The sequence below is a fragment of the Aureococcus anophagefferens genome, assembly GCF_000186865.1.
Source record: "Aureococcus anophagefferens unplaced genomic scaffold AURANscaffold_12, whole genome shotgun sequence".
In the NCBI taxonomy this organism is placed as follows: domain Eukaryota; class Pelagophyceae; order Pelagomonadales; family Pelagomonadaceae; genus Aureococcus; species Aureococcus anophagefferens.
Window position 1 is genome coordinate 928,684 of NW_008705572.1, and position 18,279 is coordinate 946,962.

Here is an 18,279-nt window from a genome sequence, read left to right on the forward strand (position 1 = left end):
GCGCGCCTCGCGGACGGCGCGCCGCTTTCTTCGCCCGCGGTGCAGCTCGGCGCGCCGGCGTTCGGGAAGGCGAGCCTCGAGGTCGCGCACCTCGTCCGCTCGGGCCGCGGCGACGACGCCGCGAAGCGCGCGAGGCAGCGCGACCTCGCGCGGCTCGCGTCCGACGCCGCGGCGTTCAAGGACGCGAACCCGGGCTGCGCCTTCGCCGACTTTTGGGGCTGGGCGAGCCCCGGGAGCGTCGACGCCGGCGGCGCGGGCGACGCCGTCGCGCTCGAGGTCGCGCCGGCCGACGACGCGGTCGTCGCGCTCTGGTCCGCGGTCAAAGCGACGCCCGCGGCCGAGGCGGCGGCCCTCTTCGACGCCGAGGGCGAGGCGGAGACGGCGCTCCACCGGTTGGAGGTCGCGCGGCCCCGCTGGGTCGCGGGCCAGCTTTTGGCCTGCGGCGCGGCGACGGCCGTCTTCGCGCTCAAGCACGCGGCCGCGACGCTCCACGGCGCGGCGGCCCTCCCCTCCGTCGCCGCCCGGCTCGACGACGTCGACGCCCAGGCGTCGGCGCTCGCGGCCCTCGTCGCCGACGCGTCGCCGCTCGACGCGGGCGACGCCGCGGACGCGCCCGCGACGCTCCGCGCGGCGACGCGCTTCGCGGACGCGCTCGACGCCGCCGAGCGCCACCTCGCGCGCGCCGTCGCGCTGCTGGCGCTGCTGCGGCGCAGCGGCGGCGACGCCTCGGCCGCGGACGCGCGCGTCGCGGAGCGCGCGCTCGACGCCGCGGCCTTCGCCGTCGACGGCGCCGAGGACCGCGGCGCGGTCTGCCGCCTCCTCGCGGCGCTCCAGGACGACGACGACGACGACGGGGGCGGCATCGACCTCCCGCCGCCGGCGTCGAAGGAGTACGTCCTCTGGCACGGCGGCCACGACACGCCGAGCCGCCTCTACGCCGCGGAGCGCGCGGCGCCAGACGGCGGACCCGCTGCGGCGACCTGGGCGCTCGCGGTGACGCGGGCGGACTAAGCTTCTTGTTTGCTTAGGTCGTAGCGAGGCCTCGAAGAGATCTTGGTCGGTTCGTTGGTTCCAATGACACGTGTCAAGATCCTGCGGCACGGAGACCACCTGAGCCGCGCGGTCGGCCGCGAAAAAATTAGAGGAACATCAAGATGGCATTGAACGGCCCGTCGGGGAGGTAACCGTGGACGCCACTGATGATCTGCAGCGAATCGCTGATGGGCGCGCCGCGCCCGGCCTCCGCGAGGCTTCGGGCGCGCACGAGTTCCCACCACAGCATTTTCCGGTATTCCCGGCGGAGTTCGGGGCAACGCCGCCGCGCACCTGCTCGCAGAAGCAATCGCACGATTTCGTGATGTCCCGCGTCCAACGCGATAACTACGGCCGTCGGCGCGTCCTTGTCGACATCCGTTCCAATTGCCCGCGCATTTCTCTGTCGGTAGGAGAATTCGAGCGACACCTTGCGCCGGATGAGGATGGTCACAATCTCCACGTGGCCTTGCTTTGCCGCGGTCGTGAGCAAGCTGTGCCCGCCTGGGTAACCCGAATCGACTTCGTCTTCATGCACGGCCATCAGCTCGCACATCGTCAGCCTCGGCTCGCCGTAATCATGTCGCCGCTGCGCTACCCAAAGGGTCGAGTTCCAGACAATGTTTCGCGCATGCTCGATCCAAATGCTTCTAAGTGAGCGCAACATCCACTCGCGTCGAGAATCCGGCTCGTCGATGCCACGTCGTCTGAGTCTCCTCCGGCGCGCCGCGGCCAAATCCCAAGGCAGGAGCTTGGGATCGGCTTTGTTGTAGAATCGCCGAACGGGCTGCCCTAAGCTCATACCAAGAGCGTAGAGGAGGAGTTGCGGTATCGCCCACAACCCGGCGAGGGCGTCATAGAGCGTGAGTCTCGGGCCGGCGAATAAAATCGCGCGCAAGATGATGCACGCACGGAGCAAGCAGTGGAAGACAACAGACACGCCGTCTTCCAAGAGCGCGTGATATGTCCGTGCCATGGCCTACGTCTTAGGGCACGCACGACGCCCTGCGGCGGACATGAGGGCGGGGTCTTGTTTTGTGGAGAGGCTCGCCGAAAGCAAAAACAGCTTCGTGATTTTACATGGAGGAGAGGGACTTCGTAACCTTTCGCAGGCTGGGGCGGGCTTGGCCCGGGCTGCCTCAGGACAGGAGCACGTTCCAGGGGATCGGCGCCGCGCCGTGGGCCGCGAGCATGGTGTTCGCGGTCGCGAAGGGCCGCGCGTCGTTGAACTCGTCGCGCGTGAACTGGCCCGGGAACGGCGCGCGGACGACGCAGGCGCGGCTCGCGCCCGAGACCGCGGAGGCGAGGTCCGCGGGCGCGCCCTTGCCGAGGAAGATGAAGGCCGTCGGCGTGCCGCGCGCGTCGGCCGCGGCGCAGATGCGGCGGATCGCGGACTGGAGGAAGCGCCGCCAGCGGGGCGCGTTGGACTCGGCGCCCTGGAGCGCCGAGTTCAAGAGGAGCACGCCGGCCCGCAGGGACCAGGGCGTGAGGTCGCAGGACGACGGCCTGCGGCCGCCGAAGCCGCAGTCGGGGTCGCTCTTGAGGTGGTTGTAGAGCCACGTGTTGACGCACGGCGGCTTCTTGGCGCCGTCGGGCGCGGAGAGCGCGAGGCCGTGGGCCTGCTGCGCGTTGGGGTAGGGCGCCTTGCCGACGAGCACCGCGCGGACGGCGCCGGGCCCGCCGGGGAAGGCCTCGAAGCAGCGCATGACCTTGTCCTCCGTCGGGAAGCCCGAGCCCGGCGCGGGCAGGGACGCGAGGTCGACGCCGCCCCAGCCCGCCGCGGTGAGCCGGGCGGCCCAGGACAGCGCCGCGCCGCCGCCGCCGGCCGGGTACGCCGTCGGCGACGCGGGCGCGGCGGCCGCCGGCGCCGCCCGCGGGGGCGCCCGCGGCGCCGCGGCGGCCGCCGGCGCCGCGCCGAGGCCGCCGGGCGAGCCGCCGCCGTCGAGGACGCGGCCGCCGCCCCCGAGGACGCGGCCGCCGCCGCCGGTCCCGACGATGCCGTACTCGCGGAGGTCGTCGCTGCCGCCGCTCGCGCCGCCGCCGCGCGCGAGCAGCGTCGCCAGGTGGCGCCGCGCGTCCTCCTCGTTGTCCGGCGGCTGCGTGACGCGCGGGCACGGGTAGAACTGGCCCACGAGGCGCGTGACGTAGGGCTTCCCGTTGCCCGACAGCTGGACGGCGCGCTGGTCGGCGGCGACGACGTAGGACCCCGGCGGCAGCTTCGTCGCCCAGGCCGCCTCGTCGCAGCGCGCGCGCCAGCTGTAGCGCCAGCAGGCGGGCGTCTTGACCTCCTCCCAGCGGAAGTCGCGCAGCGTCACGCGCTTGCCGCCGACGGTCATCTCGCACGTCCGGCCGCGGCGCGCGCTCTCCTCGGGCGTCACGTAGAGCCAGTCGTGCCTCGTGCCGATGGGCGTGTACTCGGACGAGCCCACGGGCTTGAGCCGATCCGGGACGGCCGCGTGCGTCGAGTAGGCCCGGTAGTTGGCGCTCTTCTTCTCGTCGATGCGCGCGGCGGACTTGTTGAAGTCGCCGCAGAGGCTGTGGCAGATCTGCGTCTTGTCGCCGCCGCCGGAGACCTGGCCCGACGCGGAGACGTGGAGCCAGCCCGCGATGCCCCAGTACCACGTCGCGCGCGGCGTGTCGAGCGCGGACGTCTCCGCGCGGATGAGCTGGTCCGCGGCGCGCACGTGCGGGCTCGAGTACATGCTCTTGAGCACGGGGCCCATGGCCACGGCGAGCGGGCCGCCCGCGGCCGCCGCGGCCGCCGGCGCCGCGGCCGCCGGCGCCGCGGCCGGCGCCTGGCCGCCGGACTGGCGCCGTTCGCGCGCGCGCGCGAGCGCCGCGAGGTCGACGTCGTCGTCGGCCGCGACCGGTGCGACCGGCGCCTGGCCGCCGGACCGGCGCCGCTCGCGCGCGAGGTCGACGTCGTCGTCGGCCGCGAGGTCGATGACCTCCGCCTTGGGCTTCTTCCGCGGCTCCGGCGGCGCCGCGGGCGCGTCGCGCTTCTCCGCGCGGGGCGCCGCGGGGGGCGCCGGGGGCGTCAGGGCCGGCGGGGCGGCCGGGGGCGCCTCGTCGACGTCCGGCGCCGCGACGCCCAACTTGAGTCGAATCCGCGCCGCGATGAGCTTCCGGTTCGATGCGGTCTCGTACCCCAAGCTGTGGATAAACTTCTCGAAGAACTCCTCCATGCCCTCCTCCGCCACCTCGGCGAGGCTTAGATTCTCCGCGGCGAGCCACGCCTGTGCTTTCGCCATCGCCTCGGGGCGTCCCGCGAAAACATCGACGAGCAGGATCTCGTCGACCTTGTGACGTCCGGCGTCCACGGTGTCCATTACGCGTGTGTAGGAGATGTACGGGGCGGGCTTGGGGCGGACGGCGGCACGGAGAGCTTCTCAGGTCTCTGAGAGCGATCTGCCTAGCCCCACTAGGGTACTGAGAATTTGCCGGCCGAGGTCGTTCACGCACCGACAGAGGGGGCCCTGCACAACGGTGCGTGCCGCGGTCCCCGGCCACGTCCCCGGCCCGTGCCCGGGCCGTGCCCGGGGCCCCGTGCCGGGCCCGTGCCGGGCCTCCCCGGCCCGTGCCCGGCCCGTGCCCGGGGCCCGTGCCGAGTGCCGGGCCCGTGCCGGGCCGCGTGGCCCGTGCCCGGCCCGTGCCCGGGGGCCCGTGCCGAGTGCCGTGCCGCGTGCCGGGCCCGTGCCGGGCCGCGTGCCCGGAGCGCATTTACCGTACCGGAACCCCCGTGCCCGCCGTCCCCGGCCCCCGTCCCGGGGCCGGACCGTCGTGCAGGGGCCCGTCGACAGTTCGCTACTAACGTTCACGAGTGGGGGTTACGTGCGCAATCCGCACCGCTCGTCGTCGAGCGCGGGATTCAACAGGCGGTGATCGTCGCCACCTTGAAGACGGCCCCCTTTTCTTTGAGCGTGATGCGGACGGCGGCGAGCGCAGTCTTCCGTGTCGGTGGTGTCTCCGGCAGGGGCAGCTTGACGATGTTGAAGACGGACACGTGCGCCGTGCCGCGCGCGTCGGCGAAGACGGCGCCGCGCACGATCCACGCGCGGCCGTCGCTGTCGCCCTCGAGGAGCTCGATCGTCGCTTCGCCCCAGGCCGCCGAGTAGGAGACCATGTAGGCGACGGACAGCTCGGGTTTCGTCCGGCTCTTCGACGGCCACGGGAAGCCGACCGTCGTGAGGGGACCGGCCTCGACGGCCGCGGTCGTCCGCCAGCCCGGCTTGTCGTGGTCCGCGTCGAGGATCCAACCCTCGTGGCCCGCGAAGTTGCTCGGATCCAGGGCGTCTGCGTTCCACGAGAAGGAGCACGCGACGCACGTGTCCGCCTTTTTTCGCGCTAGCCGGCGCGCGCCGGGCGCCCGCGCGAGCGGCGGCGGCGTCGCGCACGCGTCGACGAGCAGCGAAGCGACCGCGCGCGCGATCGTGATGGACCACGCCACGTGGACGGGAAACGGCGGGTGAACGTCGTGACCCTCCTCCCTCTCCAACCCCGCGCCGCGCCAGCCAAGCGCGAGGCCTGCGTGCGAATCGACCGGTGAGCCGGGCCGTCGGGGCCGGACTTCGAAACGCTCGAGCTCGGTCGCATCGAAGTCGATTCGGCTGATTTTTGGACGAGTCGTTTTCTCTCGTCGAGTCCTCGAAGCACGGCCGAAGAGTCCGGTCCACACCCTTCGATTCCGCGCACGTTGAAGTCGGGTCGAAGGTTTGATTTCCGCGCGGCGCGGGGCAGAGCGAGTGCGTCGAGTTTTTGCAGACCTTGTCGACGCGCGCCGCCGTCGCGCCCTTGCCGAAGACCGGCTCCATGATGTCGCGCCACGAGATCACGGGGCTCAGCGTCTCCTCGGCGACGCGCTCGTGGACGCCCTGGGCGAGGTGAATGTCGTTCACGCCCTCGACCGTTCCGTCGAGGCCGGCGAGCGATTCCTCGAAGAAGACGAACGCGGGGCGCGTGCCGCCGGCGCAGTCGGCGACGCGTTCCCCGACGTCTTTGACGAAGTCCTCGACGCGCGCCGCGACGAGCGCGTAGTTGTTCTCGGCGTTTTTCGCCGCGTAATTGTCGTTGGTGCTCGTCGCGACGAGGACGACGTCCGGCGCCCAGCCGCTGAAATCGTGCTCGATCATGATGAGCCGCATCATCTCGATATTGTGGCCAGGCCTGGCGAAGTTCAGGATGTCGACCACGGGCGCGAGGCCCGCGGCCTTCCACACGGCCGGGAGCAGCGTCGGCCAAGCGCACTCTGCGCCCTTTTTCCCTTTCGAATTCCCCTCCTTCATGGGATCGCACGCTTGGCGGCCGTACGTGACGCTGCCGCCGGCGACGGCGATACGGAGAGGCCGGCCCTCGGCCGCGGCGCGCACGCACGTGGCGAGGAGGTCGCTTGGTTCGCCGCGCGCCGCGATCGCCCGCGAGACCGGCCCGAAGAAGTCGAGGCCGTAGACGACGTCGCCGACGATCCGGTCCGCGGGCGGGTAGAGGCCCTGCCCGGGTTTATTGCGCAGCCCCTCTGAAATCGAATTTTTGATGGCCGAGGAGACCAGGGTCCGCGGCCACGAGGCGTCCGCGCCCACCGCCGCCCGGCAGATCTCTCCTCGGCCGTACGGCTCGGTCGTCCGTCTTCGGTCGTACGTCGTCCGGTTCGAGCTCCCACCGACCGCCGCCGCCAGCGCGACCCGCACGAAGAAGAAACGCATCACGCGCGCGTAGCGAAGATGGACCGTGTATTGCTCGCCAGTCACGCAGGCCCGGGCGCCCCCACTAGCGATGATCTGCCCCACAGGGCGGCGCCGGCGCCCCCCCGAGCCGGCCCAGGGCCCCTGGCTGGGAGGACTGCCGCGTAGCGGTCGTCTCGCTGTAGTCCTCGCTGCTCGAGGCGCTGCTCGAGGCCCTCCGCCCTCGCCGATGCTCGCCAGCGACGACGACAGGACTCCCCACCACGGATCCATGTCGCTACGCGCACCTACCCCTCCTCGCAGGGGTACCGCGCGAAGCGCGGGAACGGCGGCTCGTCGTCCGGCCCTTGCTCCGCGGCGAGGAACGCGTAGAGCCGCTCGTTCTCCGGCGCGTAGAGCGCCTCGAGGCGGTCGCGCACGGCGCAGGCGATGGTCTTTTGGCCTTTGGTGCGATTGTGCCCCGTGTCGGGGAACGCCTCCGCGCCGGCCGGCGCGGGCAGCCGTAGAAACGCGGAGACGCGCCGCGCGGCGTCGTCGAAGCGCGTTGCGAGCCAGCCGAGCTCGACGACGAAGAGGTGGCGCCGCGGGAAGTGGGCGACCCAGTTCTCGAGCTGGCGCGCGTAAAATCCGCTATGAAGTCCCTCCGCGCACTTGCGGCGGTAGACGTCGTAGGCCTCGGCCCAGGTCCCGTTGCGCCCGCCCGCCGCCAGGGCCGCCGCCGCCCGGTCGAGGCGGCAGGCCGCGAAGGTCTCGTAGCGCTGCATGTGGCCCCGGCAGGCCGGGCAGCCCGCGCCTTTCCCCTTTTTTTCTCCACGCCGTTTCTGCATGTAGTAGTCGGAGACGTCGCGCGACACGGGCTCGCGGAGCACGGCGACGAAGCGGAGCGCGCCGCGGAAGGCCGCGGGCAGGGCCGCCGCGAGCGCGCCGGGCGTCGCCGGGACGCGCATGTTCGTCGGCGTCGCTTCGACGAAGCCGCCCGCGCACTCGCCGCGCCGCGCGGCCGGGTAGAGCGCCGGGAACGCGGCGCCGTCGCTGTTGCGCGTCGAGTTGCGCGTCCAAAAATTCGTTTCTTTGCTGTTCGACGACACGTGTTCGACGACGGCGGCCGCGCAGACGCCCCGATTGTAGTGGAGCCAGTGAAAAAACGAGGTCGATCCACATTTCATGCCGCCGATGATCCAGGTCTGGGGCCAGCACCCGCCGCGCTCGTCGCAGAGCCAGGGGAGCGACTCCGTCGCGCCGGCGACAAAGAGCGTCGCGAGGAGGATTGCGCCGCGGCCGACGAGACAGAAGGACATCACGCGCGGGCGCCTCCGGCAGAGCGGGCGTCGCGTCGCAACGATGGCTGTGGACATGTTGTGGACGCTCGCCAAAGTAGGGGCGGACAATGAAGCTCGGACAGAAGATAATTACCTCAAATTTCGCCTGGGGTCTCTGTTTACGCCTGAGACGTGTAGGTCGACTTCCCGGCCGTGTACACCCAAGATTTTTGGCTCGATCGACGTTGGGCCGGGCCCCATGGAACATATAAAAGAAAACGCGGGTGTACACGGCGCGATTTTCAACATTCTCCAGCCTTGAACGAAATGGGATTCGTCCAGCCCCATAGGAAAAAAACCGAGGCTTCGCGAAGCCATAACTTTACGAAATCCGGATCGATTTCCACGAACCCAGACTCTTTGATTATCAGCTAGATGCCCTCTATCCATCGCACTGGGCGGCGCCGCCAAATTCGACGATCTGCGATCGGCCGATTTTCAGTGTCCCCCCCTAGCCAAAGCAAGCGTCGAGCTTGTGGTGAGAGGTCGAAGAGCAGAGAGCATGCACCGCCGCCACTATCTCATACTCCTCGTTTCCTCGATCTCCGCCGACTGGTTTCAGGAGCAGAAGAAGAAGAATACGACCGGTGGGTTTTTTTCCAAGGCACGGGGCACGAAGGGCTACTGGTTCCGCTTCCTGTGGAAGGCCATCGACTGTCCGTTTCGGCAGGTCGACGACCCCGCCTGGGCGTTTACCTTCCCCAAGGGCGGGACGCGGACCTGCGCGAACATCCGGGAGAGCTTCCCCGAGCAGCGCATCCGGCTCTGCCGGCAGACGGGCGCCGACGGCGTGCCCGCGAAGGAGGCGTGCGCGAACGCCTGCCTCAAGTGCTGCGACGGCCACTTCCTCGCGACGGACGACCCGACGCCGAACAAGCAGTGCGCCATGATCGCGCCGGAGGTCGCGGCGGCGACGGCGGCCGCGGCCCGCGCGTCCCACTTCTGCGACGACCCGCCGCCGCGGGCCTACGACGACGACGGCCGCGACACCTTCCCGGGCCCGCGCGCGGTGCAGGCCGCGTGCTTCGGCCGCTTCCAGGAGGCGCACCGCGCGGCGGCGCCCGACGACGAGACGACGAGCGCCGCCATGCACGCGGCCTGCTGCGTCCACAACCTGCACGGCGGGCTCAAGACGAAGGAGGATCTCGCGAAACCGGACGCCGCCGAGGAGGCGGCGCACGGCGTCCGCGACCGCAAGCTCATGTACCCGCGGTCGCAGATCGAGGCGGCGCGCTACTACGCGTCCACGTCGACGCGCGACGTCGACGTCAACTTCATCGGCCGCCTCGACCGCCAGCCGGGCGTGAATTTGGTCAACCACGCGCTCCGCGACGACTTCGACCCCCGGGACTTCGCGACGCGCATCGCCACGCGCATGCGCCTCTGGCTCCTGCCCTTCGTGCGCAAGTGGTTCTCGGACACGTCGCTCCTCGTCGACACGTCCGTGCGCGACGCGGCCGGCTACGAGAGGCTCGGGCCCTACGACGCGTCCGTGGAAGCCGACGGCTCCATCGCGGGCTTCCGGCCCATGAACGAGAAGTTCTCGAATCGGGTCAACGTCGCCAACGTCACGCGGCACACGTGCCGCAAGGCGACCTGCGACCCGACGTACTACGAGAAGCTCGCGCGGTCCCGGTTCACGCTCGCGCCCGCGGGCGACATGCCCTGGTCCCTGCGCTTCTTCGAGGCCATCATGGCGGGGTCGATCCCGATCCTCACGAACCAGCGGCACGCGGGCCGCAACCACGACGAGCGCGCCCTCGGCTACAAGTACCTCCTCGTCTCCGAGTACGTCGCGCGGCGGAGGCGGTTCCCGGGCGCGGTGCCCTACTGCGAGGCCTGGGCGGCCCACAACCTGGCGATCTTCCTCGAGCACCAGTCCTACATCGAGGACCCGGCGACCATCGAGCCGGGCGTCGGCCGATGCCGCGCGGAGGCGTTCGCGTGACCTTTTCACAACTTTCACCGCGCCGCTACGTACTTTTGGAGCGCCGCGACGCGTAAAACTCGGCCCGATCGCTGGCCTTCAGCAACGGGACGCGCCTCGTCTTCCGCGCGACCGGGTCAGCTCATTTTGATTTTGACAGATCATTTTGACCTTCATCAATCGACCATGTTGAGCTCAAGTTGACCCAAATCGGCGCGAAGGTGGAGAGCTCGAAACAGCGGCCGTCGAGACCTCCCGCGGTGCGACCCGCATGCGCCGCGCACGCCGCGCAGGGCTCGCATTGCTCGCGACGATGCTCGGTCGCGCCGTCGCGTTCGGCGGGCGGCGCCTCGCGCGCCTCGCGCGCGTGCCGGCGGCGGCGGGCCGGCGCGCGTCGGGCCTCGGCCCCGGCCGGCGGCGCGCGTCGCTCGCGTCGGCCTACGCCGAGCCCGAGGTCGCCGCCGCCGCGGCGCCGCCGTCGGCGCCGGCGCCGACGACCGACGGCGGGGTGCGGCCGCCCATCGCGCTCGACGAGGTCTACGTCTGCGACAGCGTCGGCGCCGCCGAGGCCGTGCTCGCGCGGCTCGAGGCCGCGGACCCGGCGATCTACCACGCCGTCGACACGGAGGTCGACGACATCGACCTGAGCCGCGAGGGCCCCGTGGGCAACGGCCGCGTGACGTGCTTCACGGTCTACAGCGGCCCCGACTTCTCCTACGACGGCGAGGCCGCGGGCAAGGCGCTCTTCGTCGACTGCGTCGACGCCGCGGTCCTCGACGTCTTCGCGCCCTGGTTCGCCGACGAGTCCCGGCGCAAGGTCTGGCACAACTACGGCTTCGACCGCCACGTCGTCGAGAACCACGGCCTCGCCTGCCGGGGCTTCGCGGGCGACACGATGCACATGGCGCGGCTCCACGACTCGTCGCGGCTCCGGACCCACGGCGGCGACGGCTACTCCCTCGAGGCGCTGAGCCGCGACCTGATCTCCGCCGGCGAGGCCAAGGTGTCCATGAAGGCGCTGTTCCCGGAGTTCTTCCGGAAGACGGCCTTCGCGGATCGGGCCAACGGTTCGGCGTCGCGCGACGCGGCGCGGCGCGGCCTCGACATCCTGCGCATGCAGACCGACGACGCGACGCGCGACGCCTTCGTGTGCTACGCGGCCTACGACGCCAAGTCCACGTGGCAGGTCCACGACGCGCTCCGGCGGCGGCTCGAGCGCCAGGCGTGGGCGCCGATGACCGACGACCCGCCGCGGTCGCCGGAGACGCCCAAGACCATGTGGGACTTCTACGAGCGGTACTTCGTCCCCTTTGGGAAGGTCCTCACGGACATGGAGGCCGCGGGCATCTACGTCGACGCCGCGTCGCACCTGACGGACGTCGAAAAGGCGGCGACGGCGGACAAGGCCGCGGCGCTGAAGACGTTCCGCGACTGGGCCGTCGAGCGCATGGGGCCCGACGGCGCGCTGCTCAACCCGGCGTCGTCGAAGCAGATCCAGACCCTGCTCTTCGGGGGCGCGATGAACCAGAAGACGGGCGAGTACCTCGAGACGGAGCGCGAGTTCGACGTCGACCTCCCGCCGGAGCTGCTGCCCGACGGCGACGACGGCGCGTCCGACGTGCTCCTCGTGGGGCGCGACGAGTTCTACGCCCTCGCGACGGCCGCGCGCCTCAAGGAGGAGCTCAAGAAGCGCGGGCTGAAGCTGTCCGGCACGAAGGCGGAAGTCGTCGCGCGGCTCCGAGACGACGACGCGGCGCCCGCGGCCGCGGCGCCGGCGGCCGAGGCCGGCGCGGCGCCCCCCGCGGGCCCGCCGCCCCTCGCCTTCGAGGCCATCGAGGCGCTGCCGACGGTGGCGGCGCTCAAGGACGCGCTCCGCGCGCGGAAGCTCAAGCTCGGCGGCAGGAAGGCCGAGCTGCGGCAGCGCCTCGTCGACGACCTCGGCGCCTACCGCGCGGCCGCGGCGTCCGCGGCGGCGTCCGCCGCGCCGGCGCCGGCGCCCGCGGCGGCGGCGCACCCGATCCACGCCGTCTACGCCGACCTCGACGACGCGGGCCTCCGCGCGGCCGCGAAGGCCCGGTGCCTCGACGTGCCCCGCGGCGCGCCGCGCGACCTGCTCCTCGCGGCGCTCACGGACGACGACGCCTACGCCGCGTCCCTCGCGGCCTTCCTCGACGCCGCCGCGGCCGAGGCCGCGCTCGGCGCCGCGCCGGCGGCGCCGCCGCCCGTCTTGGACGACGGCGAGCTCTTCGAGGTGCCGCGGCCCGCGGCGAAGCGCACGCGCAAGCTCCTCGTGCGCTCCGTCGGGCTGACGCCGACAAAGTACACGACGTCCGGCGCGCCGAGCTGCACCGCGGACGTGCTCCGGGAGCTCGCGGGGCGGCCGACGGACGATCCCCCCGTCTACGGCGCGGCGCACGCGGGCTTCGGCGGCGGGCCCGCGGGCGAGGAGGCCTGCGTCGCCCTCGACGCGCTGTGCAACATGGGCTCCATCGACACGATGCTCAACACGTTCATCAACCCCCTGCGGCTCTTAGCCGACGACGAGTCGCGCGTGCACTGCTCGCTGAACCTCAACACGGAGACGGGCCGCCTTTCGTCGCGGCGGCCGAACCTGCAGAACCAGCCGGCGCTGGAGAAGGACCAGTACTTCATCCGCAAGGCCTTCCGGGCCAAGGAGGGCTGCGCGCTCGTCGTCGCGGACTACGGGCAGCTCGAGCTCCGGCTCCTCGCGCACGTCGCCAGGTGCGAGTCGATGCTCGTCGCGTTCCGCGAGGGCGGCTGCTTCCACAGCCGCACGGCCGTGGGCATGTTCGACCACGTCCGCGAGGCCGTGGAGAGCGGCGCCGTGCTGTTGGAGAAGGGGTCGTCGCCCGAGGACTCCGACAAGCCGCTCGTCAAGGACGTCTACGCGTCGGAGCGGCGCCGCGCGAAGACGCTCAACTTCTCCATCGCCTACGGCAAGACGGCCCACGGTTTAGCGAAAGACTGGGGCGTCAAGCAGGAGGAGGCCCAGGACATGCTCCGCGCCTGGTACGACGACCGGCCCGAGGTCGAGGCGTGGCAGAAGCGGACGATCGCCGACGCGAAGCGCACCGGCTACACGACGACGCTCATGGGCCGGCGGCGCAACCTGCCCGACATCCTCGAGAAGAACCGGGCCCTCCAGGGCCGGGGCGCGCGCGCGGCCATCAACACGCCCATCCAGGGCTCCGCGGCGGACGTCGTCATGATGGCCATGCTCAAGATCGCCGAGTCCAAAACGCTCAAGGACCTGGGCTACACGCTCCTCCTCCAGATCCACGACGAGGTCATCCTCGAGGGGCCCGAACAGCACAAGGAGGCGGCCCTCGCGGAGGTCACGAAGCTCATGGAGGCGCCCTTCGACGGCATCGGCCTCGACCCGCTCCACGTCGACCTCACCGTCGACGCGAAGACGGCCGCGACCTGGTACGAGGCGAAGTAAAGCGTGTACCCGAACCCCGTCTTCCGAGGCGAAATTACCCGAACCCCTTCTTCTTCTTCGCTTGCTTCTTCTTCTTCTTCGGCGGCGGGGCCGGGGGCGCCGCGCGGACGTCGGCCTCCGCGAGCGCGTCGACCTTCGCGCGCGCGTCGCGCGAGCGCAGGTCAGCGAGCGTGAGCCCCCCGCGGAAGCAGGGCCGCAGGCTCGGCGGGTTGCCCGGGTCGATGACGGCCGGGTGCTTGAAGGTGAGGTAGAAGAGGCCGCGCCGCGTGCCCTCGGCGCGGTTCGCCGTGCCGCAGTGCAAGTTCCGGCTGTCGAACATGGAGACGTCGCCCGCGCGCAGCAGCGACCGCCGCCTCCGCGGCGCGACGTCCGCGAGGAAGGCGTCCTTGCGCCGGGCGTCGAAGAAGGCCGCGTGCGAGTCCTCGTCGAACGTCCGCGGCAAAAACAGCGTCGGCCCCATCGTCTCCGGGTCGACGTCCTGCAACGCGCAGAAGCAGGTCACGAGGGGCGTCTCGCCGCAGGCGTGCTGCGGCGTGTCCGGGTGCAGCACCTGGCGCGGCGCGCCGAACTCCGCCAAGAGCGCGCTGCACTCGTAGAGCTCGGCGTCGTCGCCGAGGTGCGCCGCGACGGCGTCGCCGACGGGCGAGCGGACGAGCGCGAGCGCGGCGTCGAAGACGAGGTCGTGGTCGAGGGGCATGAGGAGGTCCCGCCGGTTCGCCTTGAGGAGCACCTCGGCGAAGCGGCACTCGGGCGGCACGAGGCCGAGTTGCGTGTGGAGCTCCGCGCGCGCGAGCTCCTCGCCCACAAAAATCTTCAACCGCTCCGCCTGCGCCCGCGGCAGCGCGCCGTCGCAGCGCGCGACGCCCTCGGCGGCGAGCGCCGCCGCCAGCGGGCCCGCCGTCGCCTCGAGCGCCGGCCCGCCCGCGCCCAGCAGTTCCTCCTCGAACTCGCCGCGATTCGTCAGCGCCTTCTCCGCCTCCTCGTAGAGCGACGGCACCTCGACGCGCAGGGCGACGCGCCGCGACGAAATGGCTGGTCTGGTCAGTGCGGCGAGCCAGGCGCGGCTGGTCTGGACGGCGCAGGCCGCCAAGAAGGCGATGCTCGGACGCACCATTGCCTCGCGCCCCGGACTGCCACTTCACCTTGGGACTTTGCCGAGATGTTGCCGTCCACGCGCGCCCACGCTCCGCGGCGGCGGCACGACTCGTTACTACCAGCGAGAATCGGGCGCGGCGCGGGGGGAGATGTGGACTGGGGACTTGGTGCGCTCTCGGGGCGCGCGCGTCGGCGCGATCACGCGGCGACGCGGCGCTCCGCGACGAAGTCGCCGACGTCGAAGAGGAGGTGCTTCGTGACCTCGACGACGGCCTGGGCGAAGAGGGTCGGGCGCGCGTTCGCCGGGTGGGGGCGCGTGACGAGGGCGTTGGTGACGTCGCTCCAGGTCTTGCGCGAGAGCGTGACCTCCCGGTCCGCGCCTGTTTTGACAAACTTGTCGTAGATGTGCTCCGCCGCCGTCGCGGACCAGTCGTCGAGCTCGAAGGCGCGCACGGCGAGGACGAAGTCGAAGTTCTCCTCGGCCATGCGCGCCTTGAGCCAGGCCTTGAGCGCCGCGCGCAGGACGTCGTCGGTCTCCAGGGCCTCCTTGAGCACCGCGGCGGCCGCCGCGCGCAGGTCGCCGTTGGCGTCGGCGTCGATGCGCGCGACGCCCGAGGACGCGCGCTCGGCGTCCTTGGTGGCGCGCTTGCGCGTCGAGACAGAAGCGCCCATCGTTTGGCCTCGAAGTGTACTGCACTGTTTGGAGTAACGGCAAAGGTGCCTTCAATTAAAGCTTTTAGTGGGCTGCCGAGATCTTGCTTTGTTCGGCATCGGTGCTGGATATGTGGTGGCTGACCTCGGCGCCCCCCCGCGCCCCCGCGTCGGAGTGCGGGGGGTCCTGGGTCGACTGCGACTCCCAGGGCTGGCAGTCGGAGCGCCGCCCGTCGGTCTGCGACTCCCAGAGCTGGCAGGACGTCGACGACGACGCGTCGTCCTGGGCGTCCGTCCGCCACGAGCCGAACTGGCTCACGGGCGGCGACCTGGTCGACCACGTCTCGGACCTCGGCAGCGTCGCGACCGTGTCCGACGACGAGGAGGAGGAGGACGACGACGACGTGTCCGTGAGCACGCGCCGCGGCTGGCCCCGCGTCGGCGCCGGCGGCCCCGCGCGCGGGCCCGCGGGCCTCGCCATGACCTTCCGCCAGGCCCTGGCGAAGCCCGTCGTCCGCCCGGCCCCCGCGGCCCCGGTCGTGGCGGCGGCGCCGCCGCCGCGCGCGCCGACGCCGTGGGCGGCGGCGCGCGCGCCGCGCCGGGGCTGCCGCGCGCCCGGCGGCCGCCTGCTCCTCCCACCGCGCGGACCCCGGCGCGGAACCGGAGCCGGCGCCGCGGGCGCTCGCGGCGGTCGTCGAGGACTCGGACGAGTCCGACGACGACGACATGGCCGTCTCGGACGCCGACGACGACGCCGACGGCGACGACCTCGCCGTGCCGGCGCGCGCCCTCGCGCGCGCGCAGGTCGCGCGCCCCTGAGAGAGGCGGATGCGGGCCGTGTGTTAGGAGAAGCGGTCGGCGAGGCGACCCGCGGGGTGTCCGGCGTTTCCCGGAGCCGGCGGCGGCCCGGCTCGCGCGCGGGGGCCCGCCGCCTAGAAGTAGGGGAAGCCCTTCTCGAGGAGCGCGGACTGGGTGACGAGGCCCGAGAAGGCGAGCATGGCGAGGCGCGCGTGCTGGATCTCCGCCTCGAAGAAGAAGTCCGCCTTGGCGCCCTGCGTGAAGTAGAGCGGGTCCCAGGAGAAGTCGCCGGCCTTGCGGCCCGAGCCCTTGGCGGCCTGGACGACGCCGACCATGCTCAGCAGCTCGAGGACGCCCACGGCGAGGAGCATGAAGCCCATGTTGCCGGACGCGACCATGGCGTCGTGCGCCTGGAGCGACGAGAGGCCCTCGTAGCGCGCGCCGGGGAAGTGGATGCCCGCGTCGACCGTGAGGTAGCCGACGATGGCGAGCATGCAGAGCCGCCCGTGCTTGAGCTCGGCCTCGCGCATCCAGTAGACCATCGGCAGGCTCTCCGTGGCGGAGATCGACTTCGCGGGGATGATGACCTCGGCCATGTTCCAGTCGAGGTCCGTGAACCGCAGGGGGTCGAAGCCCACGTCGCCGGGCAGCGTGCCGTCCAGCGCCGCGGGGCACTCGAGGAAGGGCATCGACTTCGACTTGGCCTGCGGATCGCGGCGTTTCGGAGCCGCTCGCGCGCGCGCGGCGGCGCCCGGAGGGTCGGGCGCGGCGGGAGCGGCGCGCGTGCATCGGTGCGGGAGTGCGCGGCCGGCGACGGCCACCGCGCGGTCGATCTCGCGCCGCGCCTCTCGTTTGCGGCCAAAAATCAAGCCAAGCTCGCGTTTCGCCGCGAATCGGTCTCCGGACGCCGAAAAAACGCACGTCACATCGCGTCAAAGACGTCTTCGTGCTCGGCACGACGAGCGATGCCACCGAAGTGGCGCACGCGAGCAAAGTGACAGCGCGCATCGTCGTGAACGCACAAGCCGGCGGTGATTGAGGAGCCGCGCCTGCGAGCCGAGCAAATCCTGAAGCCAATTGCGATTTTGGCCGGGGATAGTTACGCTCGCGCCTCGCGCGCCCTCACCCGAAGAACTCGGCGATGGACTTGTCCGTGCGGCTCAGGGCGTCCTCCGTGGGCACGATGAGGCAGATGCGGAAGCGGCGCACGAGGGGCGCGGCGTCCTCCTCCGGGTGGGGGAGCTCGTCGGCGACGTCGACGACCTTGAGCTCGCCCTCGTCGTCGAAGGGCATGGGCTCGAGCTCCTCGACGTAGAGGGGCGTCGTCGGCTTGCTCTCCGGCGCCTCGGGCGCCGGCGCCTCGCCCGAACCGCGGCCCGGGGACGTGCGGAGCGACGCGAAGAAGAACTCGACGGGCGCCTTCCGCGCGTACATGCGGGCGATCGTGCCCCGCAGGTCGTCGAGCGACACGCCCGCGCCGACGAGGAGCGTGCCGAGGCGCGTCGAGCCGTCCGTGGACTTGACGCTGCTCGCCTGGGACGCGCTCGGGGACACGGACGCGTCGCCGGGCGCCGCGGCCGGCGCGGCGGCCGCGCGCTCCGCGGCCGCGTCGTCGCGGACGAGGATCTGCACGGAGATGTGCTGGCGCCCGCGCTGGATGTCCGCGTCCGTCAGCACCGGCGGCGGCGCGTGCACCATGACGTAGTGCTTCCAGACGTGGGCCTCCTCGCGGCTCCGCGTCACGATGTCCGGGTCCTTGGCGTTGGTCTGGGACTCCTGGTCGCCGCTCTCGCGCGAGTGGCGCCGCAGGGGGTCGAGCCGTCGGCGGGGCGGGCGCCCGTAGATGCGCTTGTCGCCGGCGACGGCGCCATAGGCCGAGGGCATCCCCACACGCAGCGCTGCCGAGGGGCTGCCCGGGGCCGACGTTGAACAACTTGTGTCGATGCATCTCGACGAGTTTTGTTGCATCGAGTTTTGATGCATCTCGACGGGGCTGCTTCTCATTGGACAGCGCCTCTGACAGGCAGAGCACGATGGTCGTGGGCCTGGCCCTCAGCGGGGGCGGCGTCACGGCCTGCGTCTGCGCGCTGTGCTTGCTCGACGCGCTGGGGCCCCTCGGGCCGGACGTCGTCGTTTCGACGGTGAGCGGCGGCACGCTGGGCTACCTGCTCCACGTGAACGCCCCGCGCTTCAAGAACCTGACCTACCCGGAGACGGGGCCGAACGCCACCTACGAGAGCCTCCGCGAGGCGCGGGCGAACGACGGCGAGGCCTGGTTCGCGCAGATCGTGCGCGAGATCCCCGACGGAAGCCGCG

General features: G+C 71.8%; 5 protein-coding genes across 5 annotated transcripts in view; 2 read left to right on the forward strand and 3 right to left on the reverse strand.

Annotated features, from left to right (window-relative positions):
- AURANDRAFT_71834 (hypothetical protein) overlaps positions 1-1,024 on the forward strand; it is a gene marked incomplete at both ends in the record, with an annotated part of 3,071 nt that extends 2,047 nt beyond the window's left edge. The window contains one exon of the mRNA XM_009039664.1: positions 46-1,024. Within this exon, the coding sequence (XP_009037912.1) occupies positions 46-1,022 (977 nt within the window). The remainder of the gene's footprint in view (positions 1-45) is intronic.
- A 1,147-nt stretch (positions 1,025-2,171) lies between these two features.
- On the reverse strand, positions 2,172-6,173 carry AURANDRAFT_71835 (hypothetical protein; the record flags this gene model as incomplete). Its single annotated transcript, XM_009039774.1, has 3 exons — positions 2,172-4,268; positions 4,925-5,556; positions 5,708-6,173. 3 exons carry the CDS (start codon positions 6,171-6,173, stop codon positions 2,172-2,174), a joined length of 3,195 nt encoding a protein of 1,064 aa, XP_009038022.1.
- Positions 6,174-6,973: 800 nt separating this feature from the next.
- AURANDRAFT_71836 (hypothetical protein) lies at positions 6,974-8,055 on the reverse strand (the record flags this gene model as incomplete). Its single annotated transcript, XM_009039773.1, has 1 exon — positions 6,974-8,055. One exon carries the CDS (start codon positions 8,006-8,008, stop codon positions 6,998-7,000), a length of 1,011 nt encoding a protein of 336 aa, XP_009038021.1.
- A 2,214-nt stretch (positions 8,056-10,269) lies between these two features.
- Positions 10,270-13,419, forward strand: AURANDRAFT_27651 (hypothetical protein; the record flags this gene model as incomplete). The annotated part of the gene is made up of 2 exons (XM_009039665.1): positions 10,270-11,574; positions 12,229-13,419. The coding sequence occupies 2 exons, from the start codon at positions 10,270-10,272 to the stop codon at positions 13,417-13,419; spliced, it is 2,496 nt and encodes an 831-aa protein (XP_009037913.1).
- Positions 13,420-15,991: 2,572 nt separating this feature from the next.
- LHC26 (hypothetical protein) lies at positions 15,992-17,003 on the reverse strand (the record flags this gene model as incomplete). Its single annotated transcript, XM_009039772.1, has 2 exons — positions 15,992-16,667; positions 16,885-17,003. The coding sequence occupies 2 exons, from the start codon at positions 16,969-16,971 to the stop codon at positions 16,098-16,100; spliced, it is 657 nt and encodes a 218-aa protein (XP_009038020.1).
- Between the last annotated feature and the right edge of the window lie 1,276 nt (positions 17,004-18,279).